The 16,011-nt window shown below is 43.1% G+C and overlaps 1 protein-coding gene across 6 annotated transcripts in view; it reads left to right on the forward strand.

Moving 5' to 3' along the window:
- SH3KBP1 (SH3 domain containing kinase binding protein 1) overlaps positions 1 to 16,011 on the forward strand; it is a 355,677-nt gene that overhangs the window by 247,388 nt on the left and 92,278 nt on the right. For all 6 annotated transcript variants that reach the window (XM_007991227.3, XM_007991229.3, XM_037986385.2 and 3 more), the window contains one exon: positions 7,854 to 7,948. In XM_007991227.3, the coding sequence (XP_007989418.1) occupies positions 7,854 to 7,948 (95 nt within the window). The remainder of the gene's footprint in view (positions 1 to 7,853; positions 7,949 to 16,011) is intronic.

Below are 16,011 nucleotides of genomic sequence, written 5' to 3' on the forward strand. Positions count from 1 at the left end.
TTACTCAGTGCAGCTCATTTTTGCTTTCTCACCACATGTTTAAATGGGGGGGAAAAAAAAGAATGGTCAACTTTCTTGTGTTGGGTTTTCCTCAGCTTCATAATATATACCCAGGAACTCTGATCCTATTTTTTCAGACTGAGTGTTTTTGCCCACATATCCTCCCCCAGACTCACTCATTCTTGGGCCTGGGTATTTGGGCACGTCCAATTTGCTGCAGCATGTTTCGTATTCACCCCTTTAGTGCCCCCGATGCCTGTCATGTACTGAAGCCCCTCTTGCTTGATGTCCCAAGGGTACCCACCTCTTCCCAAGAAGCACCTTTCATCACTTGCTCCCCAGTACAGACATTGCTGTCTGGATTCAGAGTGGGAGCCTTCCCAGGAGGATGCCCAGCCTACCTGTGTGGCTTAAGATCTGCATTTCAAATACAGTCCTCTTGAGAAAAAGGTTAACTCCCTGTGTGTTTTCCTGGTAGGTTTTCTTTCTCCCAAAGACTCTCCAAGGAGCTTCTCATCTGAGCAGAAGAAAGTACCATCGAGAGGAGCAGTGATCCAGCCTCTGCTCCATTTCGTAGAGACAAGAAGGGCTTTGCTTGTCAGATTTTCATTTCTTCTTTTTAAAATATACTTCTCTTTTTAGAGGAGGTTAAATGGTGTCATAATTCATACTTGTGAAATAATTTGAAAGTCAAATTCCCAACAGCGTCTGAGACCGAAGGTGGTTGTTTGGAGTTATGGTCAGCTTCTCCATAAAGGAAGACACTGGGTTGGCGTTGACAGACATACTGACAGACACATCGTGTTTCATTTCCCATCTGAATTTAAACGTAGACCACAGCTTCTTCACCTCGGCAGTATTGACATTTGGGCTGGATCATTGTCTGTTGATGGGCGTTGTCCTGTGTGCATTGTAGAATATTTAGTAGCATCCCTGGCCTCTACCCACTAGATGCCAGTAGCAATCAACCCCCATTCCCTGCCAAGTTCTGATAAGTAAAATTGTCTCCAGGTATTGTCAGTATTTCCTGGGAAACCCTAGTTTCAAACTGCTGATATAGACTGTAGTAAGCCCCAAGAGGGCATTGTGGCATCCCTGCTGCCTAGCATGCAGTGGACACTCAGTTGTTATTTACTGAATAGATGACAAGCCTAGTATGTATTTCGCTATTCCTCACTAGCCCCAGATCCTCAGAATCTGACCCAGAACTGGAGTTCCTGTCTAAATCTAGCATATGGCACACCCATCCCCAGTGCTACCACCATGCTGGTCCACCCTCCAGGTCCCCACAACTGTTTTGCACCTTCCTGGAATTAAACATTTGCTAATACCCATTACTGGACCAGTGGTTCTCACAGTGTGGTCCCAGAACTAGCAGCAGCAAGAGCATCACCTAGGAACTTGTTAGAAATGCAAATACCAGCCCTACAGAATCAGAACCCCTGGGGGTGGGGCTCTCCACCTGATGCCAATGCCCACTCAAGCCTAAGAACCACTGACCTACACTAAGGCTTTTTTTTTTTTTTTTTTTGGAGACGGAGTCTCACTGTGTCGCCTAGGCTAGAGTGCAGTGGTGCAATCTCGGCTCATTGCAACCTCTGCCTCCCGGGTTTAAGCGATTGTCCTGCCTCAGCCTCCCGAGTAGCTGGGACTACAGGCACCCACCAACAAGCCCGACTAATTTTTGTATTTTTAGTAGAGACAGGGTTTCACAGTGTTGGTCAGGCTAGTCTCGAGCTCCTGACCTCGTGATCCGCCCACCTCGGCCTCCCAAAGTGCTGGGATTACAGGCGTGAGCCACTGTGCCCAGCCAGACTAAGATTTTTAAAGCTTCCCTGATGATGAGAATCACCAGAGTGTGTGTTTAGTAAATGGATTCGTGGTCCCACCTCAGATCTGAAGATTCAGATCTGCAGGGAAGAGGTCTGGGAAGATAATAGAATGAACAGGTGCCCCACAAAATTCTTATCAGGGATGACTGATTGGGAAACACGCCCCAATCCTACTCCTCTGGTCAGTGTCCTAGAACATTGTACAAAGCTCACTGTCATTTTCTTCCTCTCTGACAAGATCCTGAGTCTCTTGTTTGGGAAGTGATTGTCGCATTTCAGATACTCTGATACTTTAAGCCAAATGCATGGCTCTCATCCTGTCTTCACTGTTGTCTGGTCAACATTGTATATATACATACCCTTTTCTGCTACTTGAGCTCCTCGAGCAGATGGTGTCTTATTTACCTTCATTTCTCTTTCCTAGAACATAATAGAAGTTCACACCCTTATGTGCAATTCCAAAATATAAAAAGCTCTGAAAACTAAAATGTTTTATTACTCATTGGGTGATAAAACTTGTTCTGGACTGACATATGTCTCTTCATGGTCTTTATTTTTCCCACTTGGAGTGACCAGTCATCCATTTACTGCAGAATTTTAATGGTTGGGTGCAGCCCCAGCCCCCAGCTGAGGATGTTACATATTATATGGTATATGCAGTATATTTCCTTTCTAAAATCTGAATAATCCTGTCCGCGGGGGTTCTGAATGAGGGATTACCAACCAGTAGTGTCTGAGATAATATTTGTCAGTTGAACGAGAGAATTTCTGATTATGATGTTGGTGAAACTAGACTATCCCTGAGCTTGATACTTTTGTTGTACTGTCCCAAGGGAAAGGAAAACTCCAGTTCTAGATGTGACCTAGTACTTTCCAAATGCTGCTTAAAGCTCTGGAAGGCTTCCTACCAGAATCTGCCCATGACACATGGGGTTTTGATCTTTATACCCTAAAACGGAGCCCAAAGTTGTCCTGGATTTAACGTTATTTCCTTCTGTGTATATGTTCAGCTTGCTGATATATTTATTCTGTTGGTTCTGCTTTTATTTTTTTTTTAAGCTGAGAGGGTTTTTGCTTGTTTGTTTGAAGTTGGTTTGTTTTTATTGAATAGATTATAAAACTAGCTGCAGGCAGTCATGTGATGTGGGCATGTGAGTTCAATTCCTTTAACAGTCTGTTTTTAATATTATGTAAATTTCTAAAAGTTTAGAGATTGAAATGATGTTTTTGGGGGAGTGTGTAAATCATGACTGGACTTTTTGGTGATTTTAATAGAGCAAGCTTCTTAAAATTTGAAAGCCAATAATTAGTACAGTGGCTCTTGATGTGGGAACTAGGTAACTAACAGCTTTGGGGTCCTCAAATCTTCTGATATTATATACATTATTTCTCTGCACATTTGAGTGTGTGTGTGTACGGTTTGTTGTGTTGTGGGGTTTTTTTTCTGGAAAGAGTCATTGCTTTTTATCAGACTCTTAAAGGACTCTAAGACCAAAAAAGGTTTAAGAACTGATTTAGGATTTCAGTCTTATGCTAATTCATTAGTCATTTTTAACCTTTCTAAAGAAAAAAGACAAAATCATCTCAAATTACTGGATAAATTGTGCTTTATTTCTCTGTGTGTGTGTGTGTGTATGTGTGTGTGTGTGTGTCTATTCATTCCTATTTGATCTCTAATTAAATCCATCCAATTGATGAATAGATGGAAAATGCCTGCCTTCCAAAATTAATTTCATTCCCTTCTTCTCCAACTCTGTCCAATACTCATTTAAAATGTATAATCTTCCCACATCCAAAGGATCTGGAATTATACCCTTCTTAAGACATATCAAATGCCTCCTCTTTTGAGAACTTTCTCCTGAATGTAATCTTGCCTTTCTCTGAAACACAACAATATTCCATCATAGTGAGTTTATGTGTATGCATGGGTTTGTCTTTTCTTTCTGCCATTCTCCTCCCCTTGCTTTTCTCCAAGAATTAGACTGTCACTTCCATGCTGGGACAGGAGGGGGTGGTTGGGCTTACTTGTATATTACAGTCCCCCAAATTGGACAATATCATTTTCATGGTGGTGGTTCAATAAATATTTAAGTGGAAGTCAGGAACATCTTTGTTCCATATACTTTAACATTAAAACCACAGACTCAGAGTTAATAATTTTTTTGCAGATAACACTTTTGAGTGTCTTAAAGCCACTGATACATCCAATGCAACATAATTTTTTTTCTTTCTTCTAAAAACAAAAAACAAAAAACGGGATACATGTGCAGAACATGTAGGTTTGCTACACAGGTATATGTGTGCCATGGTGGTTTGCTGCACCTATTGACCCATCCTCTAAGTTTTCTCCCCTCATCCCCCACCCCCAACAGGCCCTGGCTTCTGTTGTTCCCCTCGCTGTGTCCATGTGTTGTCAATGTTCAACTCCCACTTATGAGTGAGAACATGCGGTGCTTGGTTTTCTGTCCCTGTGTCAGTCTGCTGAGGATGATGGCTTCCAGCTTCATCCATGTTCCTGCAAAGGACATGATCTCATTCCTGTTTATGGCTACATAGTATTCCATGGTGTATATGTACCACATTTTCTTTATCCAGAAATATTTTTATTTTCTAATACTATTGAATTCAGGCTCAAATGCCTCATCAGTAAAAATAAATTCCTATTTTAAAATATATCTTAATACATTAAAGCATGTGAAGCTAATGGTTGCTGGGTTTGGTCAGGAGTTCTGGGTGATAGTGCCTGTGACTAGAGTCATGAAAAATCATAGCTCAAAGTCAGAGCTGCCAGGAACTCAGGTCTAGCCGAGTGTGCCCCTTGGAGCCCTCACAGCTTCACTGACATGTCTTTGGGGACCTGGGTGGGAGATGGGACAGCCCTACTCCCCCATCCAAAACAGCTCTGTTTTAGTTGCTTTATATTTGAGCTCTGGAATGCATTGAAATTTGCTAAGTGTCCTGCTAAAGTTAACCAGACTCTCCTCTCTCCCCTCCTTGGCTGGTCCCTGATTTTACACCTGAGGACACTGAGGTCATCCAGAGTTGTAGCGTGATTGTCTCAGGTCATGTGCTTGTGAAAGCCCAGCTGGGAACCCAACCTAGTCCCAAGTATCCTGCCTTCTGGCCCACAATTCTCTCCTCCTCCTCCTTGTGGCGCCTCCAAGTGTTCCTCCACTTTATAGGGGTCACTTGGAGATCATCAAGAAACATTGAGTGGGAGCTCTGTATCAGGTTCTGGGGATGCAAAGAGAGCTGAGACATGCTACAGCAACCCCTGGCACCAGTATCTCCTCTTTTTCTCTAATAGTGGTGCTTTCCAGATAATTCTGTGTCTAATGCCTTACACATAAAACAGCATAGCTGCACAGTCGAAGTGTTCTAAAGCTGGATTATGGTGATGGTTACACAACTGTATAAATTTATTAAAACTCATCAGATTACCACTGATTTTTCTTGGCATTCCTCTTGCAGTTGAAATATTATTTCAATAGCACCAAACACTGTACTGACGTCCAACAAAGATAAAATTGTTAGAATGGCAGGGGCAACTGTCTTCCTCAAGTCTGCCTGTCTGTCTCTCCGTGTCTCTCTCTTTCTCTCTCTCTCTCTCTCTCTCTCACACACACACACCAGAAAAAAATATCTAACAGCTTCTCCCACCCCCAACAGTTTTCCTCTCACATCTCATTGGCTGGAAATAGAGCACATGCCCATCCCTAAACCAATCACCCACAAAAGAGTGAGATTAACATTATTTGCCTGGACATATTTTGCTTTATCCCCAGGGCTGTGAGAGGGTTCCATGTTCCTGAATATAATGCTTGAACAAATTAGGATTCTGTGAACTAGGAAGAGGGTGGGGGAATGTCTCCTGGGATGTTAACCAACAGTCTCTGTTACACTTCATTAACTTTTTTTTGACTGAAGGGAACAGAAACATGACCTGTTCCTTCTTTCTTTGTTGGCTGTGGGTTTCTGTATTCTTTGTAAAAATGGCTCCATGATTTCCATCCAAATAATTATTCTTTTTTTTTTTTTTTTTTTTTTGAGACGGAGTCTTGCTCTGTCGCCCGAGCTGGAGTGCAGTGGCCGGATCTCAGCTCACTGCAAGCTCCACCTCCCGGGTTTACGCCATTTTCCTGCCTCAGCCTCCTGAGTAGCTGGGACTACAGGCACCAGCCACCTCGCCCGGCTAGCTTTTTGTATTTTTTTAGTAGAGACGGGGTTTCACCGTGTTAGCCAAGATGGTCTCGAACTCCTGACCTCGTGATCCGCCCGTCTCGGCCTCCCAAAGTGCTGGGATTACAGGCTTGAGCCACCGTGCCCGGCCCAAATAATTGTTCTTAAAACCAGGACTCTGTAGTGCAGTTCTTCAGTAATACTGTGTTTGTGTTGTTGTAAGTTTTGAGGTTGGCAGTCATGTTTCACTAGCACAGTCAATAGGAAAATTGGTGAGGAGCTGTCATTATCCAATTTAAAGATGTTTTAACTTTTTCTGTCTCTTTAGAACATTTGACCAATTCAGATTTGGGGAGGTTTGCTATTACTAAGTAAAGAGAGATAGAACATTGGTAACTGTGTGGGTTTAGGAATATGGTATTGATGGGATTTAGAACTATTGCCCCTCAGCACAGGTTAAGGGGCACAAGCCATCAGAGGCCCAGAATACCTAAGATGGAAAATTTCCAACACTAGGATAGGGAATGTAACTAATACCTTCAAGCCATTGTACAGAATATGAAAACAACTGCACAAAAGCAAAGTGAATACTGCCTCTCCTCCCTTCATTCTTTCCCCTTCCTCCCTCTGTTCTCTGTCCTATCCCAACCCTAGACCACAGTGTATCTGTATTATGAATTTCTTAATTGCTTTTATTTTACATGTCACAATCTCTGGTTGTTGGGATGTTAACCAAAATAAAGAAACACATTTCAGTAATATAAATTACACTAGGGACAGTATAATTGTCATCAAGAGGTTACCTCTAAGACATAGCTCTAGGTTGTGATCCGTCTGCAGAAATGGGCCTGATGCTTGGGAAATATCTAAGGCCATTCAAAGCCATTAGGTTTGTTGACTTTGATGCAGAATAATCGATGCCTCTCCCAGTAGATACTAATTATCATGAATTTTTCTTTCCACCTTCTGTCCTGAATCATGAAAGCCTAGTTTTCCAAGTCTCCATTTCTGAAATACTTTACAAATGTTTTCACTATCTTCATAATTTGTGCTTTTAGATAAATAGAGATGATTTAACGGCACATAGACTTTCAAAGGCATGTAATTCAGAACATACTTAAATTGATTTTTAGTGGCCTTAGTAGTTTTCCCTCTTTGGTGAGGGCTATTGTATCTCTTTGCTGAGGAACAGCCATCTATGCATAGGGAGGTTCCCACAGAAAGGCCATGGGACATATTTGAACAAGCTCACCCCCACACATATGTGTGTAAAGAATGTTCAGTCAATACTTGTTGGCTGTTTATGGTTGGCATGTGCTTACACAGAAATACATTGACGTTTGTCTCTTAAGACATACCATAATGGGGTAATTTTTTATTGTTTTATGTACCCTGATAGCTTTGTAACATATATAAACACCTTGTTTCTAATTGAGTAATGTGTGGAAAAAGGCAGTGAGGCAAAACTTAAGCTTTTTTCTGCCCTCTGTAGACTATATATGTTTATGCATGCACTTGAAGAGTGTATAAAATGGTATACATCTGTTTTCCTGAGTAAGGAAACCTTTTTACTTTTCTGCCAGAGAAGAGTAAAGCAGTCAGTGGCATCTCATGATGTCACATGATTTGTAAGGGGAAAAAATGGAAGCCAATAAATATACATGAGCCAAAAATGAGCACTCTCGGGTCATTTCCTGAGGGTCACCCTTTCTTCATGCAGCAGTAATATGCTACCTGTTAAGTGTGCCTTTCCCTGAACTTAATGTGATAGAGAACATTTTCTCCTGGGCCAGCTCATTAGATAAAGCATTTTAAAGGTTATGTTTTCTGTTTTTCTTATAGGCAAGGATTACTGCAAAGTAATATTTCCATATGAGGCACAGAATGATGATGAATTGACAATCAAAGAAGGAGATATAGTCACTCTCATCAATAAGGTAAACAAAGGTTGTCTCCTACCTTCTACACCGCAAACTGCTTTAGGGTATTGACTGGACAGTACAAGCTTTTGCTTCAGCGCTTGAAAGCTTGGTTTTCTCGGTCCTGAACTTGTGAGGAAGAATTTTGCATCTTTCCTTTTGATCAAGCTAAGCCCAGCATCCAGGTGAATGCATTCCTTGAGACGAGAATAGATTTATTTGCCTTAGGGCCAGCTGCAGATTTGCATGGTCCTTCAGAAAAGTCTGTTCCAGAAGGAATAACCCAAAAGGCAGCCTGCTTGGCTGGAGATCCTGCCCTCCACAGCAGCCAGGTTGCAGAGCTCTGTGTCCTGAGGTATTGGAGGAGGAGTTTTTTAAAAAGGCTGGTCATGCCTCACAGGCAGAAAACGCTTAAAGAATGTTTGCTGTTCAGATCAAAGACAGGTAGAGTGCCTGAGAGAATTTTTCCTGTCTCCTTTGGGCTAAGAAGGTTGAATGATTTTATTATTATTAGAGCCAGAGCCCTGTAAATAAACAGAGAGCTATAAGATCTGTGTGAAGTGATGCAGTTGAACAAGGGCCTTGGCTGTGTACTGTATGTGCTTTCATTCTGTGGTACTCACCAAGTAGGTGGTTGAAAGATACATTATTTAAGCAATACCTAGAATATATGACTTTTTCTCTGAAGAACAGCATTTTTGTGATGGTCAAATATGGTGAGAAGCTGAACGATCTTGAAGATGTGTATGGTGGTTTTATTTATTCAGGGGAGTGACAGGGAACTTAGTACAGTTACCTTAGCACAAGTGTGACTTGGGAGATGATTGTGGCTGCCTGCGCTCTCCCAGGGCTGGGAAGCCTTGGCAGGGTGGAGGATGCAGGGAAGGGGAAGAGATTGCAGGTACATAGAGTTGGGGTAGGCCCAGGGTCCCGCCAACTCTGACCATTACTGAGAGGGTGGGGACTGTGGTGTCGCCTGACCCTACCCCTCCCTCAAGGCTTGTCCATAAGGTGATCAGTAAGATTTACCTTTGTTATCAAGAGGTTACCTCTAAGACATGGCTTTAGAGATTGTGTGTTTTAAGAGCCTAATCCAAAGATACCAGGGAACTAATGACCCCAGAAGTTAAGTAGCTTGCCAAAGGTCAGGAGTTTTAGGGAGAAAGCTGGTCCTCTCATGGACTCCATATGTCAGTGGTATGGAGTATATAATGCTTTCTGGAATAGCAAATCATTCCCTGTTTTGCAGATCATCCAAGAACTCGTCCATCTTTTTACCTGTAAAGTATTCTCCCCTGAAGTTATTTCGGTATGTCTCTGTTGAACATGGCAGGAGGAAATGAGGGGAAGAATGCTTCCCTTGTTGTTTTCTGCAAATGAGGCAGAAATGGTTCTTTTCTGTCTCTTTCAGATTGCTTTCTGATACACAGTGCATTTCCTATTTTTAATCAGACCTGTAACCAAACAAGCGGAATAAGGAAGTTGTTAAATGGGTGTGAAGCACAATATGAATGCTATAATAATTAGCACAGATAATTTGGTTTTAGAAATGCTGGGAAAGGACTAGAGCGATTTTTTCCCCCTTGATGATAAAGTGACCAGAGAATTAAATAACTGCTATTCTTTGCAGTTGGTTGGCGGGGGACTCACTAGCCTGTTTTTGTTTTGTCTTTGGAAGAGAGGAAGCCTCTTTTTAGTTGAAAACCTGATATGTCAGTAATATTTAATGAGGTTTGAGAAAAGAAACACATCTATTTCTGTTTTAACATATTTTACTCCAGTCCTTCCAATTGAATACATATCATAATTAGAACACATTCATCTTGATGATTTTGCTCCTAACCTCCCAGCCTGAGATCCAGTCTGATAAAAATTAATGTGATTTTTCTAATGACCTTAGTCAGAAAGGGAGTATCTATCGGTCCCATCCACATGGTACAGATAAATGAACAGGTAGATGTGGCAGGCTGCTTTCAAGAGTGTCCTGAAGGTTATGTCCCATTTCTCTAGTTTCATAGATTAATGTATCTGGAAGCAGTTTAGAAACTGAAGCAGTGCACTGCTATTAATATTATATTTACAAAACATGACATTGTCATCTCCGCTGTACACTTGGTCTCTTGACCTGACTTTCACACTGATCCGACTCCTCAGGCCTACAGTTCTCATATCACCATTTTGACACTTGGTCCTCCTAGTCACATCCTGCTCCCACCCCCAAGCCTTTCTCCATCCCTGCCACTTCCTGCCCTGCAGAGCTGAGCACAGGCTTGAGTCGTTCTGCATCTGTCCAGGCCAGGTGAGCAAGGACCAGGCTTCCTCCATCTTCCTTTCTCTAGCACCAACCATAGCACCTGGTCAGGAGGAGAGCCTGGGATGGTGAAGGATGGAGGGATGTTTCCCCCTGCTCCAGTGTCCCCTACCCACTTCATCCCTAGCACCTCAGCCCCTTCTTTTTGTCATTCTCTAACAATGCTGTGCTCACTTACCCTTCTGCACCAATCAAAATCTTTAGTAACTTTCTTTTTCTTTGTTGTAAAATCCAGATAGATGATCCTAGCACTCCTTCACCTGGCCTGACCTCAGTCTGTCTTGGTGGCCTTGGTCCATGTGACTGTTCTGCAGGTACCCCCCGTATATGCCCCTCCTGCTCATGTGTCCTGACTAACTTGACTCAGACCATGTTCCTGATGCCCGAGATGACCTCCACCTACCCACATCGCTATTTTTTGTTTGTTTTGTTTTATTTTGTTTTTGAGACAGCGTCTTACTCTGTTGCCCAGGCTGGAGTGCAATAGTGTGATCTCGGCTCACTGCAACTTCCACCTCCCGGGTTCATGCGATTCTCCCACCTCAGCCTCCTGAGTAGCTGGGATTATAGTTGTATGCCTCCACGCCTGGCTACTTTTTGTATTTCTAGTAGAGACGGGGTTTTACCATGTTGCTCAGGCTGGTCTCGAACTCCTGACCTCAAGTGATCCACCCGCCTCAGCCTCCCAAAGTGCTGGGATTACAGGCATGAGCCACCACAGCCGGCCTAGCCACTGCACCCGGCTTCCAGTTTGCTGGGGGTTTTTTGATAGCTAATCACACAGCCAGTCTTAACTCATGCTGCTTGGGCCCATTTAGAGCTTGCTGCTTAAGAAAATCCTTTGGGCTCTGTCATTTTGCTTCTATTATTTTTTTATACAACCTGCTGGGAAATCAGATCTCTTGCTATCCCGTGCTTGTGTGGATTTTTACTTTATTTCCATAAAATGCCTACCAGCCTTAACCTAGCATTCCATTTTGCTGGAAGTGATGTGTTCAGATGACAAGTGCCATGTAGGCCACCAGCTCCCATAACCAGGGTTTGAATCCCAACTCCACTGCTCTTGGCTGTGTCTCTTTGGGCATGTTGCTTACCCCCTCTGAGCCTGAGTTTCCTCAGCCATAAAGCAAGGTCCATAAAGCTGACCTCACAGGGCTGCTGCGAGGATTTACTCTGGCAGGGAGCGGTCTGTCAGTGGCACCCATAATTCTAGGAATTGTCACTCAACCCTGGCTGCTCTTTCTTGGGCCTTGGAAATGGGAATGGAAGGGCTCTTGTGTCTGAGCCCAGTTTGCTGCTGAGGCTGGAATGCCATGACGTTAAGTAGGTTAAAATGGTGAAAAATCCACCTAAAAGCGTTAAGTATTCACAGTGGAGGAGATTTTAGCAAGAATTTGGAAAGAAAACATGCCATAAATATTTTGCTTGCTGAAAGTGAGAAGAATGGAGTCGGAGCCTGTAAAACCCTGCTGACATTATAGAAAATTGTTACTCTTCCTCTAAGTTAGGAATCGCCCAGAAGTTCATTGAGATGATTGTATACTATTGCTATTACAAAATGAATGGTTTCACCATGATCTGTTTAATATGCATTCTGATACGCATATTTATTGGATGTAGGAGTTGAGGTGAAAGACCTGAATTGCCGTTCTCTAAATTCTGTGTTCGCCGTAGAGGTTCCTGATAGACCCCGAGTTCCTCTGACATTTACTTTGGTGTCAGTGAAGGTGGTTTCCCTTTGCCCTGCTTTTGTATGCTGTAGCGGGAGTCACAGAGCAGGCTTTGCCCTCATTTTTAGCCCTAGATTGTCAGTTCATGTGGCTTTCTAGAAAATGAGTCAGACACCTTTAGTGGGTGTGTATAAGCCCTCTGCAGTTCCTGAAATAATATGCAAAGACCCAAACTATTTCTGTGTGTCCCTGGAAACCAGGAGGAAATGTGCAACCTGAATGGTTTGTTTTCTAGTTTATTTATAAAGAATTTTTGTGAATTTGGGAACATTTCCACTCGTGAAGAACACACCTGTGTTTAGCTTTTATTTCCAGTCACTCAAAAATAACTCCCGCGTCTGTGTTCCTACCGCCCCCATCCCTGCCTGCCTGATTTGTGCTCAGAGTGTGTTTGAAAAGGTTCCGAAGCTTCTGGGTCTCATTCCCAACTGGAGAAGCTTCCTGGAGAAGGGCTGAGGGCAGCTTGGCAGGAGCTATGCCAGGGCTCAGCTGCAAGGGTGAGATGGCCATTGGAAGATGTCCCATGCTGTGGCTGCTGCTGCTTGGGGCAGAATGAGCCCAGCTACGGAGAGGGGCCATGTTCCCACTCTTGGCCAAAGCCTCCTGGCCTCAGAGCTACAGCTGTTCCTCACAGCTCCTGCTAACCACGGAGGGAAGGCTTCCTCCGTGATCCCTTTGTAAATAAGGACCTTTAGGTGTTTCTTATCAAACAGTCTTCCTTGGGTAGTTGTGTCTTTACCCTTAAAGCATACCCAACCCCCATGTCTTCATTGTTTTAAGCCTATTTGATGACATCAAGATCAACGCTTAGAAAGCTAACATTATTGGTCAAAATCATGGAGTCGTAGAGATGGAGGGAAGGGGACAGAGGCAATATTAGCTAGCATTAATGTTCATGGAAGGAAACTGATAGACACACTCTAGAGAAAGAGGGGACCCAGGCTGTGCTCAGTGGCTCATGCCTGTGATCCTAGCACTTTGAGTGGCTGAGACGGGAGGATCACTTGAGCCTGGGAGTTGAAGACCAGCCTGGACAACATGGTGAAACCCCATCTTCACAAAAAAATACAAAAATTAGCCAGGTGTGGCGCTGTGTTCCTGTAGTCCCACCTACTCGGGAGGCTGAGGCGGGAGGGTTGCCTGAGCCCAGGAAGTTGAGGCTGCAGTGAACCATAATTGTGCCACTGCACTCAGGCCTGGGGGACAGAGTGAGACCCTGTCCCCCCAACCACAATAAAGGGGAGACCCAGAATATTAGCTAAGGACAGTTAGTGGCATCCCCAACACAGTAGTACAGTCATCTTTCCTTGGTCCGTAAGGATTATCCACTGAAGATTATTGACAGCGATTTTAATTTGCACCCTGTCCTCTTCCCTTCACAACATTCGTTCGCTCATTCATTCATTCATTCATTCATACATTGAAGAATATTTGTGGTGTGCCAGGAGCTGTGCAAAATGCTGGGATACAATGGTGAACCAAAAATTCAAAACAGGAATTTTGCTTCTTTGTAGGGACCCTAAGTATTTGGAGTTAGACATGCTGTGAGGGCACAGTTAGAACCGCTCCTTTCATCTCCACCTCAACATGTTTTCCTCCCTCCTGTCCCAGACAACAGTTGAACATTTAATTAACTTAATAATAGCTAGATCTTTCTCCAGGACCACAGCTTCCCAGTACAGGATTCTGGACCACTGGCAGCAAGAGCCCAGGACCATCATCACCATTCCCCTTTCCTCAGGAGTCTGCCCGGAGCTCAGCATCTCCCCTAATCTTCATAGCAACCCTGAGAATTAGGTGGGACCATGTGTGTTCTCTCCAGATTACAGAGGAGGAGCAGAGGCCCAGAGTGCTGAAGCAGCTTTCCCGAGGGACTCCCAGCAAGTCAGTGTCTGAGCCAGGTCAGAGGCGTCTGCTGACCCTGGGCCAAGTGCTCTTGGAACTTGGGGGCTGGACAAGGTGCTAACTGTGGGTGGAGTTCGTGTTTCCTGTGCGGCTGAGTCACTCCCAGAGGTGACTCTTGTCTACTCATTGAGAGTCCTCATTGTTACTGGATATCCAGGGCAAGTGTCTGTGGAGTTTCCTTTTTAAGGTAATGACATTATCATTGTTACTTACCAGGAAAACAATATTACCATGCCATCACCCCATCCTTTGTTGCTGATGCTTGCATTTTGAAATCTATGTTTCCAATCTGTTAGGGTCAGGACATCACTGTGGTGGTTTCTGGATAATCTATGACTGTATGAGTCCATTGTCACCTCTAAAGGAGTGAAATGATGGTCCATGCAGAGGGAATGATGAGTTCAGCTCAGGGTTGACATTGGTTCTTTTTATGCCTGAGGCCCACCTCCCTAACTGCTTTCTTCCAGTTTCTTCCTATGCCCAGAGTATTTTGCCTTCCTCTTTTCTTCCCAGCCTGGCTGCCACTTAGCTTTCCACTTGCTGTCGTGGGAAAAAAAAAAAAAAAGGCAAGCGGGAGTCCTGAGGTCCTTCCTAAGACATTCTGTGATCAACTCTGTTATTTTGTTTGTTCTAATGTTTATTTCCTCTTCCTGCCTCCCTCCCATTAATTCATTAATGAAATGAAACATGTATTCATGAGAAAAATGTTTTCAGAATTCCTTGCTTCCCACCCCACAGGGAAATAAGGTTGCCTTCACAAAGAGAAGTGGCCTTAGGAATCTCAAGCAAGATCCTTAGCTTGGTAGGAAGAAAGCCGATCAGCTAAATCGATTGCTGGCCCTGACCCTTTCTCTCTGAACTGCTGAAGCTTTTAGCGGAGCTCAAGTGGTAGGATTAAATGTGGTTCCAAGGGTGAGGAGTAAATTAGCAGGTGTCACCCTGAAGATGATGACATGCTGACAGACCCATTAGATGGACATGTTTTATGAGTGAATGAAGAAGTTAAGCATAGGTCTGGGATCATCTGGGTTTATAGACATTTGGAAAATGTCAGTGTTGAGCAAATGAGTCATTTATGTCATAGAATGTATTTCTTGCAGCATGGCCTATCTTGTTAGACTGCTTATGTCCTTATTCTAGACAGAAGTCACAATGTATCCCCTCCTCAGAGCATTTGAAATCCGAGGGAATACAATTTGTTACTGTTTCATCTTTCTTTTATAAGTAGCCAGTACACTGGGACCAGTGAGAAGAATCATTACCATCACACAGACATAGTTTTAAATTAGTTGAGGATGGTAAACATAGGGCTTGGGGTGGGAGAAAATATCTTTTTAGTTTACCAGTAGACAGTCGATGAAATGCCACCCCAACATTTTGATGACCATTATTATAGATTTTTCCTTTGTATCATGGACAGATAAGTTTGCGGCTGATGTAAATTCCCAGGTTCATATGCCTACACAAATTATATAAAACTGTCTAAAGAGATCCTGTGTTTGTTCAACATAATTGTCATATCTCTGCAGAATGCTGTGCTTAAATGGCAGGACATCAGTAATCCCCCATCTTGGGACAGTTTTTTTTTCCCCTCTGCAACACACAGAAAAAAAATCTGTAGGTATCTTAAGGAATTAGAGAAATTCCCCCTTTTTTTCTGTTTCTGTCTCCACCCTTTCTATTTGTATTTACTCTGATAGCAGTGTTCTGAGACTTAAATGACATGTTGTGTCTAAAAGTGCTTTGGAAACATAAAGGTTAAATCATAGGGCTGGGTGTAGTGGCTCACGCCTGTAATCCCAACACTTTGGGGAGGCTGAGGTAGAAGGATCGCTTGAGCCAAGGAGTTTGAGACCAGCTTGGGCAACATAGCGAGAGACTCTGTCTTTACACACACAATTTTTTTTTAAAGGTTAAATCATAGTTATTGCTATGACAAGTTATTAGAAGAAGATGAAAAGACAAATGTCTGGTAACTGAATGTTCTTTCTTGGTATATTGAACTGTCCTGAAATTAAGGTCAGTACTTCCCCTGAAATTCCTTTTCATTATTTATTTTAGCTTTTCTTAGGATGAAAGTAATGTATTATAGTTGTGTAACTCCTGTCTTGTTCAGTATCTCAAAGCTCTTTGCG

The sequence above is a fragment of the Chlorocebus sabaeus genome, chromosome X, assembly GCF_047675955.1.
Source record: "Chlorocebus sabaeus isolate Y175 chromosome X, mChlSab1.0.hap1, whole genome shotgun sequence".
Lineage (NCBI taxonomy): Eukaryota > Metazoa > Chordata > Mammalia > Primates > Cercopithecidae > Chlorocebus > Chlorocebus sabaeus.